This window comes from Neophocaena asiaeorientalis, unplaced genomic scaffold (genome assembly GCF_003031525.2).
Source record: "Neophocaena asiaeorientalis asiaeorientalis breed wild unplaced genomic scaffold, Neophocaena_asiaeorientalis_V1.1 scaffold381, whole genome shotgun sequence".
NCBI lineage: Eukaryota > Metazoa > Chordata > Mammalia > Artiodactyla > Phocoenidae > Neophocaena > Neophocaena asiaeorientalis.
Window position 1 is genome coordinate 28,274 of NW_020172812.1, and position 17,992 is coordinate 46,265.

Consider the following 17,992-nt stretch of genomic DNA (forward strand, 5'->3'; position numbering starts at 1 on the left):
AAGTGAGTTTGGCCCCTGTTTTTCCTCTACTTGAGCTCATCTTGCTAATTTTTGCAGCAGGGTTACGCTAGTCCTGTCAGCTGAGCTAGGCAGTGTTCTACCTTTTTCTATACTTTGGAACAATATCTATAACATGGGAGTTCTTTAAAAAAAAAAAAACTATAGTACAGTTGATTTACAATATTGTGTTAGTTTCAGGTGTACAGCAAAGTGATTCAGACACATACATTTTTTCAGATTATTTTCCATTATAGGTTATTACAAGGTATTAAATATGGTTCGTTGTGCTATACAGTACATCCTTGCTGCTTATCTATTTTATGTATGGGAGTTACGTTTCTTAACCACCTAAATTTGGTCCCCCTTTTAAGGGGTATACCTTTGACTACATTTTCAAATTTTTCTGTGGTTATATTAAAACACGTATTTTGAGTAATAAGCTTTGCACGGCCTGGTCCTAAAGGCAGTAATCTGAGACAAGAGTTTAATAAGGAAGCACAGGAGGCTGAGAAAAGAAAGGGAAAGGAGGTGGAAGCAAGAGTCAGAGGGCACTGACATGAAAGAGTGGGCCCCTCCAACCTTAATAAAATAGAGACACGACCAGCCTGATCAAGTCCACACTGGTAGGGAAAACACTGGGAGGCTGGCAACCAACCATTAATTTTCTTCTCCTCTTGGGGATGGAGCAAATGGGACGGATGCCACCTCCAGAGAGGCAAGCAAACAAGTACAGCTGCTTGATCCTCTCTGTATCCCCAGGAGCACGTGAGCTGATGTGAACACGCAGCTTGTAGAGCCAAGCCTGATCCGAGCAGCCATTTCTGGGGAGTGACGGGCCTATGTGTTTTGAATAAGGCATAGAAAACAAAGTGAAGAAACTCTTTAAGGAGCTGATCTGCGCCATCCAGGAATCATACAGAAACGTTAAGCAAAAATAGCACCCCTCGGAGGGAACTGGGAAACCTCGACTCTAGGCCAGGCTAGGCCACATGTCTTGGGCCAGGTGTTAACCTCTGTGGGCCACAGTGTCCTCATGTGTAAAACAGGGAGTCGCCCTGGATGACCTCCAAGGTCTGTTTGAGTTCTAAAAGTTTTCTGTGCAATCGTTCTGGCTTCCTCCTCAGAACATTACAGAGGAGTCTAAGACTATTGCTTAGTTGATTCGAGAGTCACAGGATGTATGCCAACTATACCTCAATAAAAAATAAAGAAAATAAGAAGAAGTCATCACCACATAGGAAAAAAAGCTGCAGGATTAATTCAGACTGACAGAAGTAGAATTCTGCCCTGTCTTGTAGATGCTGCGGAATTTTTTTTTTCTTGGCTGCACCCTGCGCCCTGTGCAGGATCTTAGTTCCCTGACCAGGGATTGAACCTGGGCCCCCTGCAGTGGCAGTGCAGAGTCCTAACCACTGGACCGCCAGGGAAGTCCCGATGCTTTGAATTTTTAAAGACAGCTAGCTAGTAGTTATGACCCCAATGTGTATTATTTTTACTGCAATCTACCACCAAAATAGATTTCAGCCACTGATACAACCAAAGCAATATTCAATATTCTTCCTATTGCGGGGGCTTCCATTTTAGTTTTTAAAAAAGCATGTATGCACATGTGCATTTATATGTAAGTATATAGCATTCTCCTCAGCCTCGCGCTGGGAGATGAGACATCTCATTGAAGTCTGGGCATCTTCTGCCTCTCAGAAGACAGTAAACTGTTCTGGGCGTCAGGAGACTGCCGGCTCCGGTGGTTTGGTGCTGAGTTGTCGTTTCTAACTCTTCAGCAAAGCAAGCCTTTCCCGTCAGTAGCTGTTAGACTGGCAGGCCTATGGCTAATCCTTTTCCCTTTGGTAAACAGGAACTTGTCCCCCATTCTGTCAACAGGATGCACTGGCTCACCTGTCCTCAGGGCCTACATTGGTTCCAGGTGTCCTCTTTCAAAGAGGCAAGCAGAGCAGGAAATCTTTTATGGCTCCAGCTAGCAGGCAGTGTGGGTCTAAGAGGCTGCTGGTCGGGGGAAAGGAGATGACTCTGTCCTAGACTCTAAGACATTATTCTGTCCAGGACCCAGAGGATAGATAAAGTGGGCATTCTTCTACAGTGAAAAACAACAACAAAACCCAAATTCCCACACATTAAAAAAAAAAACACAAGTTTTGGGGCTTCCCTGGTGGCGCAGTGGTTAAGAATCCGTCTGCCAATGCAGGGGACACGGGTTCGAGCCCTGGTCCGGGAAGATCCTACACGCCGTGGAGCAACTAAGCCTGCGCGCCACAACTACTGAAGCCTGCGTACTCTAGAGCCCATGCTCCGCAATAAGAGAAGCGAACACACTGCAACGAAGGTAGCCCCCGCTCGCCACAACTAGAGAAAGCCCGCACGCAGCAACGAAGACCCAACGCAGCCAAAAATAAAAATAAATAAATTTATAGGAAAAACAGTTTTATGTTTCTAAATTTTGAAATTAGGTGAAATTTTGCCATGGAAGGAAAGGACTCTGATAAACCCACAGCTTAGCTTCACTGGCAGGGCTGTGATCAGGAAGCGGGTTTCAGGTAACCTTGAACGTGTACTCTGCATGAATTAATAAAATGGAAATAGTAGTATATTACTATCCACAGCTTAAAAAGATGAGATGATACATGTGTAAGTGAAGAAAGACACAAGTTGGTGGACTCCCAAAATGCCTTTGGGCTTCCTGAAATTGAGAGCATCTCAAAGCTTTTGTTTGAACCTTAGACATTTAATTGCTTTAATTTAGCCACTGTAGGTATTACGTGTTGAATAAAAAGATCCTCCTCTTACTGTGCAATGTGAGCTTGATAATTACTGGCATTCAGAAGATAAAGCAGCTCCCACCCATCTTCTGAGAACTTCCATGCCACCCCATGCAGTGCTGGGTCTCAGCCAGCAGCATTAATGGGACGCCCCTCCCTGGTGTCATCCACAAAGCATAGCTGTCCTTCCCCCAAAACATTTTTGCTTTTCTTAACAAACCGCCATAGATTGGTTCCCCTAGTCAAACTCTGTAGAGGTAATTTACATTTTCAACCTATTTTCTCTTTTACTTATTCTGTTCCTGCACCACTCTATCCCAATCCCTTAATTCCAAGGGTAAAGACAACAGAAACATTTTTTTTTTTTTTTGCGGTACGCGGGCCTCTCACTGTTGTGGCCTCTCCCGTTACGGAGCACAGGCTCCAGACGCGCAGGCTCAGCGGCCATGGCTCACGGGCCCAGCCGCTCCGCGGCACGTGGGATCTTCCCGGACAGGGGCACGAACCCATGTCCCCTGCATCGGCAGGCGGACTCTCAACCACTGTGCCACCAGGGAAGCCCAACAGAAACATTTTCGATCAACTGATCTTCTAAAATGAGACTGGGGCTCTCAGGCAGGCACAAGAGAACCCCATAGTGCCACTGAAGAAGTCAGTTGAGGTTTTAAGCCGATGTACTAGTTGAAAAGTCCATTATTTAGGCGGCTCTTTGGCAATGATGAGAATCTGGTATATTTCATATGCGAAATCTATTGAAACTTATTGAATAAATATTTCCTTTTCTTAAAGTTCTCTGAAAGGCAGCAAGCAGATTTGGGGTTTGCATTCTAGGTGAACAGTGTATGGAACTGAGCACAAGTTGCTTCACCTCTCTGAGCCTTGGGGACTTTATCTGCAGAAATGGAAGTGTCAATAAGTACCTCATGGTCAGTTGTGAGGACCAAATACAGTAACGTACATGAAAGTGCAGGGCACGGTGCCAGGGGTAGCTCCACGACACAGTGCCTTTCCTTCTCCTCCCCTTGGGCCAGCAAACAGAAACTCAAAGGAAATATTTCACCCTGGGAAGGTTTTGAGTCCAAAAGGATCAATGATCACAGCTAATTAATGGCAGAACCAAGTTTAGACTCCTGGCCTCCCCCCAACTTCCAAACTCTGCACAAACAGGAGTCATATGCCACTTTACCTTTTAAAAACATCCTCTTTCTTAGAAAATCAGTAAACGAACCCCATTTATTACAAAACTGGTAGATTTGCCTTCAGTTTTAATGTGTGTTGGGGATGGATTAGGTGGAAAAAACTCTTCAAGAAAAGGAAAATTTTGTGGTATGCTGCAGTCTTCTGCTTCTATAAGTGAAAGCTTGATATTTACAGAATTCCACAAATTCATTTTTTTCTACTTAAGAATGAAAATAACCACGACTTGCAAAGACTCAAAAGCTCACCTAGGACAAGACAAACTGCTGCTTCATACTTTGGTTTCAACCACATGTTCTAGCCACTCTTTAGAAAATACCTGAAGTGGACAGGAGGGGTTGGAGATGTCACTAGGAGCAACTGCTTTGAATAACCAGAAAGTAATCAAATGCAGCTTGTGAGGAACAAGGGTTCAAGCATAGGGCACGAGGAAGAACCACGTTTTCCAGTCTGGGCAAAAACATGGCTAAAATCTGACAATGCTGTAAAAGACATTTTTCCTACGTGAAGGAGGACTGCCTCCCTAAACAATGAAAGGACGATGAAACACCATAACATAAACAAAAAAAGAAAAAAAAAAGAAAGGCTGGTTAACATCTTTATTGGAGTATAATTGCTTTACAATGGTGTGTTAGTTTCTGCTTTATAACAAAGTGAATCAGCTATATGGATACATATATCCCAACCAGCCTTTCTTAACTGGGTTCTAGGAGAGAATTCCGACCCACACAAAATGCTATGAATGACTCTTCTCGATTCTGCAAATGACGGTACACAGTTAGTGCTATTCTAGGTGCACAAGAGAGAAGTTAACTCGTTACATAGGATGGATGCTGTAAAGTGTGAGGGGTTCATTAGGAATCCCTATTGAGAAGTGCTGCCCAAATCCAGAAGCAATACTGGGGTGGGAGAATAAACCTTGGAGGTGGGAAAATAAATCAAAACCTTATAGGGACTTCCCTAGTGGTCCAGTGGCTAAGACTCTGCACTCCCAATGCAGGGGGCCCGGGTTCGATCCCTGGTCAGGGAACCAGATCCCACATGTCGCAACTGAGAGTTCGCATGCCACAACTAAAGATCCCACATGCCGCAACTAAAGATCCCACATGCCGCAACTAAAGATCCCACATGCCGCAACTAAAGATCCCACAAGCTGCAACTAAAAGATCCTGCGTGCCGCAACTAAGACCCGGCAGAGCCAAATAAATAAAAAATAAAAAAAAAAAACCTCATATAGGGCTAGCCTTCCTATTGCTACTCTGGGGACTTCTAGGCTATAACACACACTCAGGCTTCAAGTCTGTCACATGAATGGGCCACACGGGGCACTGGTTACATATTTATCCTCTTATCTCTTCTCCCCTTTCCAACTTGGGTCCAGGAGAATCTAAAACATAATTCTTGCATAAGACTGACATATAAAAAATAGAGCAGCTGAAATACCATAAATATAATTATTCAACAAATGTAGAGCAAAACGGCAGTGGTGAACGGGATGAGCGAGGAGATGGTGTTCGTTGCTCCTCCACTATGAACTGGCTGTGTCATCTTAGGCAAGTTGCCCATCTGACTTCACGACTTGTGTCTATAAAATGAGGCAAATCCTACTTTGTTTGCCAGAAGGAAGGAGGCTGGCTCAGCTGATATGAAAAAATCCCTTCCAAGACCTAGAATTCTGAGGAGTTGGCACGTCTACAGGTATTCTCACCTCCTTGCAAGCCAAACATTTCCAGCTAACTCTTTTGTCAGGTCTCCTACCTTTAATGTGCCATTATTTCCACAGTGGAAACACTGCTTCCTAACACGAGGCAGAAAAAAACAGCTGGAAGAAGAGCACCGAGCCACACAACTCAACCTCTGTTGAGTCTCTTCAATCTCTTTAAACCCCCAGATGCGGGAAATCAGGATTGCTGGATTCTTCCTCCTCCCTTGACCACCCCACTCCCCGCCTTTTTGAGCGAACGCCCTCTTATTTTTTTCTTTCTTAAAATCAATATGTGTATATCATTTAATATCTCAGGTAGTGATCTCGCCCCTCCCCATCTCAGCTTCTCACTCCCCAGAGAAATAAACCTTCAGTTCTTGTGGCTCTTTCTCCTTGTATTTCTCTCTCCATCTTTTTAACAGCATCTTGTTAATGCTACTCTTTCCTGATTTGCAGCTTTGGATATTATTTAAGGCCTTCTTATTATGGAAGATGAAGACTTAGCTATTTTCTACACCCCAAGTATCTTTCTATAAAGCAAATATTTCCCTAATCCCCCAGCTTTAGCGACAGAATCCAGCCACTCAGCACAATGACAGCTGAAGCACCGACAGCACTTGACCACGGATTCTCGACGAGCCTGCTCTGGAAGTACGTGTACCCTGCAGCTGCATTCTCCCAAGATCGTATTAAAATTCTCCTTGTCCAGCTACGAAGATGCTAATAACATTTGTAAATGATTTTAGAGCTCTGCAGCAGTAAATAAGGTACCAGGTTTCAATGGATCCGATCCTACAAAATAGGAACTTGGAAAATTGTTCATTAAATGACTATAAAACCCAGAGCTTCTCTAGGTCTATATAGTCCCTTTACTCACTGCCTCCCCAACCCCGATGACCCCCCTTCCTTGTGGGCCCCAAACCCTCTGGGCCCAGAGTCTTCAACTGTAGGGCTCCAGGAGAACGTCAGTCTTAGGCTGGGGAGCAAAGCAGCTCGGCCTCTCCGCGGAGCTACACTGTCCATCTCTCAAGGGCACGTGGGCCTCCTCCACAAGACACGCCAGAGCACGTGTCTCCCCCACATGACAAAAGCACAACAGAGGGATAGACTCTTGAGGGTCCTTCCATTCTGTCCTCTCAAGGCTCTCCGGCTCCGGGGAGAGAAATGAAAAGCTGTCTGCCAGAGGCACAGATGAGAGTGGGCTGACTCTCACCAGGGCCCCCAAATGCCCGCCACAGAACACTAGCCTTTGTTGTCGTTGCTTTATACCCTCTCCATTACTCATCTTACAAATTTGTACCAAATGGCTCAGGCACTGGAATTCCCTCCCACATCCATATTTAATGCCGGGCACACCCTGGCCACCTAGGGATTTGCGTGCACCTGGATGGATCACGGTATCTGAGGTCTCCCAGGGAGCAGAGGAGACCGTGCGGGGTGGAAGGCAACAAGGAACATGAACAGCCAAAGGCTTAGAGTGGGTGATGATGCTTGGAGCTCGTCTCCTAGTTGTAGATGCGTCGGAAAACACAGCGAGAAAAATATGACATGAAGCTACTGAGAATCCCTCAAACTCACCTACCTTTAGATGGTCCCCCAGGATAGCAATAAAGCCAATGAGTAAAATATGAAACCCTATGATTGTTACGTACTATATTGGGGTTCAGAGCACCCATTTATTGAGCACCTATACAGCAAAGCTTTATAAGGTTGTAGAGACTATAATGAGGACTGCTTCTAATTAGATGAAGAGTCATTCATTCAGCAGATAAAATACGAAAACCAAAAAAAAGCGGCAGGCTTTCAAGTAGCAAGAGAGAAATAAACAAGAGTACTATGGGATTTGAAAGAAGAGAGAACAATCATAATTGGTTCAGGGAGAAATACTAAGACACACAGATGGATAAATAGCCCAAGACTCAGAAAATCAGAGCAGTGGCTAATCTGGAGTCCCTGGTGGTGGCTCCATCAGGAAAGACGTGGACACACACCAGGATGGTGGCAGGAGAGGCGTGGGATGACTGCAGAGGCAATGTGTTGGCGACTGGCAAGACGCGTGGGCAGAGTATGTGTGTATGTGTCTGCACACGCGTGCACACATGCTAAGCTGGATGCTAATTACCATCCTGAGAAGTCAGGGGGACAGGCTGGTTTAGGCGCCGAGAGTCAGGAAAGTATGAGACAGCCCATGCTTGGCGAGCACCCAAGCCCAACAACTTCTCCATGGTGGATATGGGGGTGCCCCTTCCTCCACTTCATCCCCCAACGTGGAACGTGCATCCATATGTTGTCCAGTGTCCTATTTTCCTCCCGGTCCCAAGGAATCCCCTGAAACAGAGGGAAACCCCTGGTTCCAGCCAGCAGAAACAAAAGACCTCCTCCTGGTTCCTCAAGTTATGCCTCTAAAGGTTCTCTCCCACATACACTGTTCTCTTAGAAGATTCTCATTCTGGCTCGTCAAAAGTTGTAAGAGGGTCTATCACCATTTATACTCTTTCTATAATAAATGAGTTCCAAGTTCTAAACATCTGTCTTACCAATATAAGTTTTAGAACGCAACAAACCTTGGGAAGCTATAGGCTACACAGCAGTTAACGCAGCTGCTCTCTTCCATGGCTGCAGCTTTCAGAAATCTCCCTGATTTCTTAGGACAAAATGTCTCACGACAGGGAGCTCGTGAACAAACAGGAAACCTGGCGCATTAGCCCCTGACGACACTCCCATCCTTACATGAGATGTTGCTAATAGTCAATGGCTTAATGACTGGGCTTGTCTTGGGGAAGGGAGGTAGTATTATTAATAGGCTCCTGTTTGTAAACAAGTGGAATGAAGGCAAGGATCATATACATCAGGGCCCACAGGGAGTGCGATTAAGTCGCACTCCTCCTGCAGCGAGTTTCCGAGCGTCTGGAAGCAGCGGAGCTGTTTCTATACTTCCTTCCAGGCATTCGGCCTTACCCTAGAGCAGCACATTGATTCCCTGTGGATTAAAGGACAAAACCAGGAGGGATGCTGGCTTCCATCATCAGCCTGTTCCCTCTTGCCCTCTCCTGCTTCCATAAATCACTTCTGGCAGGTAGCTGGGAAGCAGCTGCGAATGACAGTTTTGCTCTGGAGCACAGGAAGCCACCTTTTAACCCGCCTGCTGTTGTTTGTCTCTCAAAACGTGACAAAGGAACAGATGTAAGCAACATGCCAACTGTCGAGAGGATCTGCTTGGAGCGCTGTAGGAAGCCTGCTCAGAGCCACATTACACCAGCCGCTGTGCGGAGGCACAACTGAGTTCATTTCCTGACATATCCCCCCCCACACCGTTGCCCCCATCCCAAGCACTCTCTACTCATGTCAGGTCAGGGTCTGCAATGCTCAGGCAACTCAGTACACGCATCCCTGCTGCCACCTTCGCTCCCCGCCTCGAAGCCCGTTCCCAAACCCTGTTCCAATGCCACCGAGGTCTGGTCCAGCCTCAGCTCCCAGGGGTCTTCTCTGACCCCCACAACCCTCCTTGTAAAGGACCTTGGGCCAGATCACTTTACAGTCTGTGCTGGCTTCTAAGCTTCTCACAGGCCCATCTCATTGCTGTCCAGACCACCCAGTTACCTCCATGAGGGCTTGAGCTGGGTTCACACACCTCTGTCTTCCCAAAGTAGTGTTTTTCAAATTACTAGTTGCAGGATGAATGGGTCGGGAATCAAGTTTAAAGGGTTGCAACTAACATTTAAAATATTAAATAAAAACACAGCTTATAAAAGATACTCTTGGGACAACTGAGGAATTATCAGGGAACTATTAGATGATATTATGAAATTCCTATTAATTTTCTTAGGTCCAGTAATGGTGTTGTATAGGAGAGCGCCTTATTTTTACACAATGCATGCTCAGGTATTTAGAGGCGACTTACTTTCTATTGGATCAGCAGAAAAATTATGTGTGTGCGTGCGTGTGTGTAAGTTCACACACATGCACAGATAAAGCAAATGGGGCAAAATGTTACAACTGTTGACTCTAGGTGTAGAGTTTACAGGTGTCCACCGTACTATTCTTTAAATTTTCCTGTATGCTTGAAAAGTTTCATAATAAAAAGCGGAAGAAAGTAAAAAGAAAAAAGTCACAACGCAGGGCATGAAATATGATCTGGTTTCGGATGTCTATGGATGTGTGTCCCAGGTTACAATTTAAATGTATTTCTTCCTGTGGGTCAAGGCTGAGACTTTGAAATGCTGCCCTACAGCTCCTGATGGCACCAAGCACACAGCAGGTGCACACTGAACTGTTTGTTTAATTAACTTCTAAAAGCACAGAATTTTAGTGAAGGGGCAAGCTGAGAAATCATTTTGTCTCCAGTTACATCCCATTAACTCAAGCTGTGTCAAAATATCCAAGCCATTTCCTGCCTTAGCACACTTGGCTCTAACCTCAACTCCGCCTTCAGGACTCTTATCAGATGTTTAATTACTCATCAGGAAGGCTACACCCCTGCCCCGCACCCACCGCGCAAGGGAGGTTGGGGGAGCTGGTTGTTAATGCAAAACTCTGAGAGTAGGGTGACCAGTTGTCCCAGTTTGCCTGGGACTGAAGTATGTATTTTGCTGGACTAGGGACTTCCAGAGCTAAAACTAGGACAGTCCCAGGCAAACCAGGATGGCCAGTCACCTTAAGTGTGAAGGAAGACTGGGAGAGCGCCCTGGACAGCTCTAGGAGAGCTGATACTATGTGCCTTGTAGCATCACGGCAACATGAGGGACCAGGGAAAACCCAGGGCAGCAAAATTATGAAAAGGCAGAGATCTCCCTGACAGCATCCCAACAGCAACAGCAAATACCAAATTGCCAAGTGTCTCTCATGCCCCTAAACAGAACCTCTCTCCGATTATTCACCAACTCATCTGGAAAGCAAAGAACAATGGGAACTTACTGTAAAAACGTCATCATCACCAAGCTCAGCCTCATTATGGATGGTGGAAGATGATGTTGTTGAACCTAAAGAGACATAAAAATCACAAAAAGGTGTTTCTAAAGAGGATCAGTCAAAGCCAATCATTTAAAAAAGTATATTTAAATAAACCACAGCCTATTCCTTTCACATGTGAATCACCAGCAGAAATATGTTACCTGGGAATTAAATGCTTTTAATTTACCCTTCTTAATTGACTTTAGCCAGCATGTTCCCTAAATGAACTTTGCCTACTGTTGTTCCCAAATCAATCCCTCAAACTCCCTCACTGGCCACTGGAGACCAAGTACACAGAGAGGCACCACAGAGGCCATGCATCATGACCGGCCTCCACCAGTGACCCCCCCCATGCCCCCCACTGTGTAGTGGGAAAAGCAATGGATGGAGAACTCCAGGTTGGATGGGCCACAATCTCACCGCATAACTGGACTTAGAGGTCAGGGCTTTTCATTTACTCACGAGGGGATTTGACTGAACAGCTAGTATGATTGCATCCTGTGCTGAAATTCAGACACTGTACTCTAAACCCCAGATTGTGGGAGCCACCTTCTAAGCTGATACCTGGGCAAAGAGGTTTTCTCTTGCAATACTAGGGTATCGATGAGTTTTCTTCGTTTTTGCGGGCCAACATTTAGGTTCATTTAGGCTCATGTCAGAAAACCCAGTTTATTCCATCAGGGAAAAAAATGGTCATCTAGGGTTCAACCGGTTTATCTGTTCAACGCTGTCTTCATTCTGGTAGGCAAATCACTATAACTTCCCCTTTTCTTTCCTAATACCACTCCGTAATGTGTGGATCAAATCAACTGACACTGTTAACGGCCAAAAGGAAAAACATACTTAAATTTGCATAAGTAGGGCTTCCCTGGTGGCGCAGTGGTTGAGAGTCCGCCTGCCGATGCAGGGGACACGGGTTCGTGCCCGGGTTCGGGAAGATCCCACATGCCGCGGAGTGGCTGGGCCCGTGAGCCATGGCCGCTGAGCCTGCGCTCCGCAACGGGAGAGGCCACAGCAGTGAGAGGCCCGTGTACCGCAAAAAAAAAATTTGCACAAGTGATAGATCCACCAAAAGGGAAATTTAGTCTCTATCTTCTTCTCCTTTTCTTCGTTAGGTCTTACAAAATGTACATATGGAAAATATTTTGCTATTACATGAAACTGAAATCAAAAGACTTGCTCAGAGAGGAATGAGAAACATTTACATTTCCAATGAGGGATCACAGGAGGAAAAACAAGTCCCACAATACCCCGTGTGCAATTCCTATTGATCTCTGAGGATTTTTCTCTACTATTTGAATTACTCTAGTCAATCAACGTTTAAGGCAAGTTCGATAGAACAGAGCTAGGTAGAGTGTATACAGAGAAAAAAATTACAAAAGAATCAAATTTTGTGTGTAGTGACTAAGTACATGAACATACTGCTTCTACCAATAATACAGGATACTTTCTCTTCTAAACATTTAAAAGCTATGTTTAATAACAAGGTTTTAAACATTTGCCACTTGTGTCAGATCTATGATGTGAACACTGGCTGTTACTCATTTTGGCCACCCTGGGACTGCAGTTCCCTGATTCGTGTTCCAGCCAGAATTGTCTCCCTGCTGATGTTAAGAGATTTTTCTTTTGAGATTTGCTTTTCTCTCTTCCCCCAAATCCGCAATGAAGAAAATAACTTCAGAACATATTTTTTTCATATACAAATAAAACATATATTCTTTTGTGATTAATCTCCCCAAATTCTGAATTTGGCTTTACCGTGCCTTGCTTAATATTCCTTTATTCACAGGGTCCTGGCTATGGAACCTTGAACCCTTTGATTTGATAACTGAACGTGTCAAAGTGGAGAATTTGTGTGTTTGGACTCTGTGGATTCTAGAAAAGCCCACGAGAACTCACTGCCCAAGAGCCTTCCAGGCCACGATTAAATGCAACACAGTGTTTACCAGCTGCTCACCCATGGACTAAGGAGTCACAGATCCTTCTGCCTTTTCAGTAGCAGACGTACCCCCTGGGCTCTCCTTACACAACAGTGGGAAGGCATGGGGATTTCTGGGCCCATTAGAATCTATTCTCCACCTCTGGACCAAATCTGACCAAACTGTTTCTCAATAGTCAGGGAAAGGTAAAACACATCAAAAAGTCATTCACATGGAAGTCTAGAACTTGTCTTTTCAGAGCAGAGTCTAAAAACCAATTGGAACCACTCGTTACTCTGAAACCCATCTCCTTTTCCCCTGCACTGTCACTTAAAGTTTTTTTCTCCTTGGATGTTCCTAAAGTTTTGGCCTCTACTGACCTGGCCCCCAACCTTCCTGCAAATAATCCACAAATGTATGATGGCAGACAATTCAGATTAAAAAGAACCTGGAAACCTCCCATAGTCCCACTGAGAATGCAGTAATAAATTCAATACCTTCTATAAGGTCTTCGATGGCTTTCCTCACTCCCCTGTCAAAGGCTCGAGCATCAGCAGGGCTTTGGAAAGTAAGTCCAAACTTCCTATTGTCGACCTTCCAGTGATGAAAGGTTGGGTTGGCTTTGGTGTAGACCAAGTCCTTTCTCACATAGCATTCCAATACCACCTGAAGGATTGAAACACACAGGCGGGTTACTTGTTAAATCGTCATGATTGTGTCTGGTTACAAAAATCTAACTAGGAACCATTGTCCTTGTTGGCAACTAACGAAAACCCTCCCCTCTGCCTTCACGTATCTTTGAAGGCTTCTTGGAGGAAGGCTTTGTCTGCCTCTGTTGACCATGCACTCCTTGCTACCCCGTATTCCTTGGTGGTCCTCCCTCGGTGGATCTCAATCTTCCTTCTCCTGTCCTAATGCGTGTCTCTCAGTGACCTCAAATTCAACAAGCTGAGAAAATAGCTAACTTGCTCTGAAAATTCTGCCCCTAGTAACTTCCCCTTATCTAGCAATGCCAACCCCTCTCTTTTCATTCTCTCTGGCTCAAATCTCTGTGGTTTTCTTTTGCCTCTTCAGTTTCTCTATCCCCCGTATTATTATTCACCAAGTCCATTTCATTTTTCCTTCCACATCTTTTGTATCAACCCTGTTTCAATTGCTACGACCGTGATCTAGGTCTCTACTAACCTTTTATCTGGATTATTAGAACAATCTCCAAATTTCTAGCAATCTTGTCTCAGAACGGCCTTTTTACTAAGCTATGACTATGAGCAGATTGTCTTAGACGTTTGACCTTTTTATCTCTAAAGCGGAAGCAACACCAACGTTATCAATGAACGTACACACGAACATGCTTTGAAAACACCAAACAGTAAGAAACCTAACAGGGTCACACACGCTTCCCAGTATATCGCATTATGTTTTACTCTTTAATTTACTTCCGTTTTTGTCACCTTCACAATTTAGTACTTGGTTTCATATTATTCTCTACCAGTTTCGTGTGCATTAGTTTTGTTCCCCTAACTAGACTGTAAAAGATCAAGATGTTTTATAAAATAACTCCCTCTGTGTGTAGAGCACTATTGCGGGTAGAGATACCAGAGTTTAAGACTATAGAATAAAAGAGGCATTGCAATCATGTGAATGTAAACTCCAGTCTTTATTCATAGAAAGCTCCAAAATACTGACAATATTTATTTCTATGGTTGCATTATATATACATCAAAATGATTTTGCTAAGTTCTACTAGCTTTGATCTTGTTCCGGCAAAGTTCTACACTTAACAAAGTGAGATCTTATTAATTTTTAACTAAGTGAAAGAATAAAGGCCTGCCTAAATTAATAAAAATTCCAATTAGAGAGAATATCTTTAAATGAGTACAACGTTCAAGAATACATCTAGGCAAACAGAAATTAAACACGGCCTAATAAATGTTCCCTAACTTAATAGATGAGAATAATAGTCAAATTGGCATATCAAATAGCAGTCCCAAGCAGTTAACTTTATTCCATTGTATTGAATGCAGACAACAGTCCCCTCGCACAGTTCTATTTATGATAAAATTGCTTACTATGGCCATTTCCCCCTAAGAATAGCACAATGATTAAATGTCAGCCCAGCCCCATTCCAAATTGGGGATATCCAAATAACCAAGGCTTTAACTAACAAATGTTATCTATTTTAGAATTTAATAGTCTCAATGCAAAGTCTCAAAATAAACTTTTTTGTAAAAACAAAGACTTCTGGTTTTTTCCCTATTTTTTGGGTGAAAAAAATGAGTCTTTGGTTGACATTTTCTGTGTTTAAGATTATTCCAAAGGTACATCTTCCTAGAGAAGTGCAATAAGTTCTTAGAAAAGTAAAGTTCAGCCACCTAAATTATGTGAGGGGGAGAAGGCCAGATACCATTTCTTTGTTCTCTTAAACAAAATTACATCATTACCTATCTAAGTTTAATGACAAAAACGAAAACGTTCAAATGCTTTCATCTTCCTAACAGGTATAAGCCCTCTAGTGAAGTTTTGGCATAATAGGTATCAATCTTCTAAAGTGAAGTTTAGGCATTGACTTAAAAGTTGAGAAAGGCTTTTAAAAATAGCTTTTTAAATCAGATGCGTGGGGAGAAAAAAAGTGATTATATATTCTTGTTGGAGGTTTCAAAAAAATCGATACAAGAAATCCATATTGTAGAAGATTTAAGTAATTTAAGGTGAGTCCATGAAGGTTCCATTCTTGCCCATCTCACCATCCCTACCCTCAACACCTCTCCCTTCTCCAGAACTGCCCACTGTTGGTATGGTAGACACAACTCCGGTTCCCTTCCTGCAGCTTCTTTACATACGCATGTAAGTGTGTGTGTGTGTGAGTCTGTTTAAATGTAACCAAGCCTATAAATTGGTCTTTAACTTGCCTTTTTCCCAAAAACGTGTCTTGGAGATATAGGAAGGTAAAAAGGATTCTGTTTAGTGGCTGCATAAATAAGATTCCTCAGTACGGATATATTAAAATTATTCAGCCATTCTCCACACTCATGGGCATTTAAGTCATTTCTAATTGGTCGCTTTTACACTGTCTAATGCTGGCATGAACATCCTTGAACATGTTCTCAAAGTTTGGTCTCTTGGGAGCCTTCCCTCTGCACCCCCAGGTCCTTTCACGGGGTCTGGGATGGCAAAACTATTTTCATATATTAAGATACTTTGGCTTTTTCATTGTGTTGCCAGTTCTGCTAATGGTGCAAAAGGAACGGTGGGTAAAACTGCTGTGCTGAGGCCAGGCAGTGGCACCAAACAGCACCAAAGTCACCGGATTCACCACTGTCACATGGTCAAAGTAGAAAAGGCCAGTCTTACGTAGGATTGTACTTGATGAAGCAGTTAAAAATGATTACATCTTGACCTGTGAATACACATCTTTCATCTCGTGTGATGAAATGGGAAGTACACATAATCGGATTCTCATATCTGCTTCTGCATTTGATCTGCTGTAACACGTTGCTTTGGCTGAAGTATGGGAAGAAACTCTGGCTTTGCACAAATGTGTAATTAGAAAAGGGAAGAGTATCTCTCATAGCCTTCTTACTTCTACTGCATGGGGAAGAATGACGATTGTCTCAAGGAAAAACGTGTGTAATTGCTGCAGTTGTGAGTTGAACTAACTACTTTCCTCATGGATCACCAGGTTTACTTGAAAGAACAGCCTACAGGTGAACGACGGTTATTCAGACTTGGGTACTTGGCAGACATTTTCTTGAAGATGAACACAGCGAGCCTGTCACCTCAAGGAAAACGAGGAGATACTTGTTGCCAATAAGGAAATTTCAACTTTCAAGTGAAAATTAGAATTTTGGACAGCTTCCCAATACTTAAGACTTTTCTAATGAGATCAGTGGTGATATTAAGAAATGTGATTTTTGATACTGTAGAATTAAATGTATCAACATTTGGAAGATCTGTTTAAGTCAGTAAACCATTATTTTCCAAATGACCAATGCATGACGTTACAAAATCAGGAATGAGTAAAAGATCCATGCAAAGAGAAAGATAAACCAGTGGATTTTAATGTAATAGAGTATAAAAAGGTCATTGATATGGTTTCAGAGTCCACATTTAAGAAACTACTACAAGCCGAGTTTTGGTGGAGCATCAGAGAAGTATATCTACGATGGTCTGAAAAGGCTATTAAAATATTTCTCTGTTTTCCAACTACATATCTGTGTGAGGCTAGATTTTCCTCATGTACTTCAACCAAAACATATGGCCACAGATTGAAAGCAAGAGTAGACATTAGAATCCAGCTATTTTCTATTAAGTCAGCTAATAAAGAGATCTGCAAAAATGCAAAGCAATGCTATTCTTCTAATTATTTTTTTTCTGGAAAATAGTTATATAGTTATTTGCCTATTCTTGCCTGTAAAGAATGTCATTTATGCTAACACTACTGTTTAATTAAGATTTTTTAACAATTTCAGTTTTAATTTCTAGTATGGTAAATATTAGTAGCTATAAGCTACAAGATAAAAGCCTTTTGGGGTCCTCAATACATTTTTAGAGGGTAAAGGGATTCTGAGACCAAAACTCTCCGATAACTGTAGCTATCCATAAAGCTCTGCAGTCTATTTCCATAGGATAGGGTTTAGATGTGGAACTGCCAAGTAAAAAGGAATACACATTTTAAATTCATATCCTGCCAAATTGCCTTTCAAAGAGCTTTGCCGGCTGTAACTCCCACCAAATGTGTGTGGGAGCGCTCACAGACCTGCACTGGAATGTAACCTTCTAGATTTTGTGATTCACCTTCATAAGGTAGTTTCTCACAGGATTCATTTCAGAAGTAAAATCCTCTAATCCATCTAAAATAAGATTCAACTCAGAAATTTTTAGTTTACATATAATTTCTCAGGAAAACTTGATTGTCTCCGACTCACAAAAAATTATCCAAATAACGACTTTGTGAATGGATATTTGGAACACAGACTTTTCCCGTAGAAACAATGGAAGTTAAGTTCACAGAAGTAACAACAACAAAAACCAATGTGCTGAATTCTAGAACTGCACTACATTGGAAAAACTATCGACAACAGTTTCTATCAGAAAAGGCTGGTTGTCCCGGTTGGAATACTGGGAACTCTGAAACCATCCGTTCTCTGTATTCCCAAAATGATCTCCATCCTCTCCTCACCGTTTCACCACTGAGGGGGAGGGGCGTCCTTCAACAACCCCACCCGATTTGCACAGCTTCCAGGAGGATTCACATCCTCCAGTGGGCAGAAGTGCTGCATTACGTAAGCTTGAAGGCCAAAGGAGGAGTCACCATATTGCCATAAGTGTGTGGTGGGTTGTGTGTTAGGAGTCCAGGATTTACCAGAGTGTGAAACAGGCACAGTGAGGGATGGAAAGATGCAGAAGCACATCTGGGTGTATGGGTGTGTGATTTAACTACTAGTGGA

The 17,992-nt window shown here is 43.2% G+C and overlaps 1 protein-coding gene and 1 non-coding gene across 2 annotated transcripts in view; both read right to left on the reverse strand.

Annotated features, from left to right (window-relative positions):
- The window catches only part of SPRED2 (sprouty related EVH1 domain containing 2), a 117,561-nt gene that overhangs the window by 11,577 nt on the left and 87,992 nt on the right, over positions 1-17,992 (reverse strand). The window contains exons 3-4 of the mRNA XM_024741634.1: positions 13,043-13,211; positions 10,591-10,655 (exon numbers count right to left, since the gene is read on the reverse strand). Coding sequence (XP_024597402.1) covers positions 10,591-10,655; positions 13,043-13,211 — 234 coding nt within the window. The remainder of the gene's footprint in view (positions 1-10,590; positions 10,656-13,042; positions 13,212-17,992) is intronic.
- On the reverse strand, positions 1,355-1,427 carry TRNAG-GCC (transfer RNA glycine (anticodon GCC)). The gene has a single exon. It is a non-coding gene; the product is annotated as a tRNA-Gly (tRNA).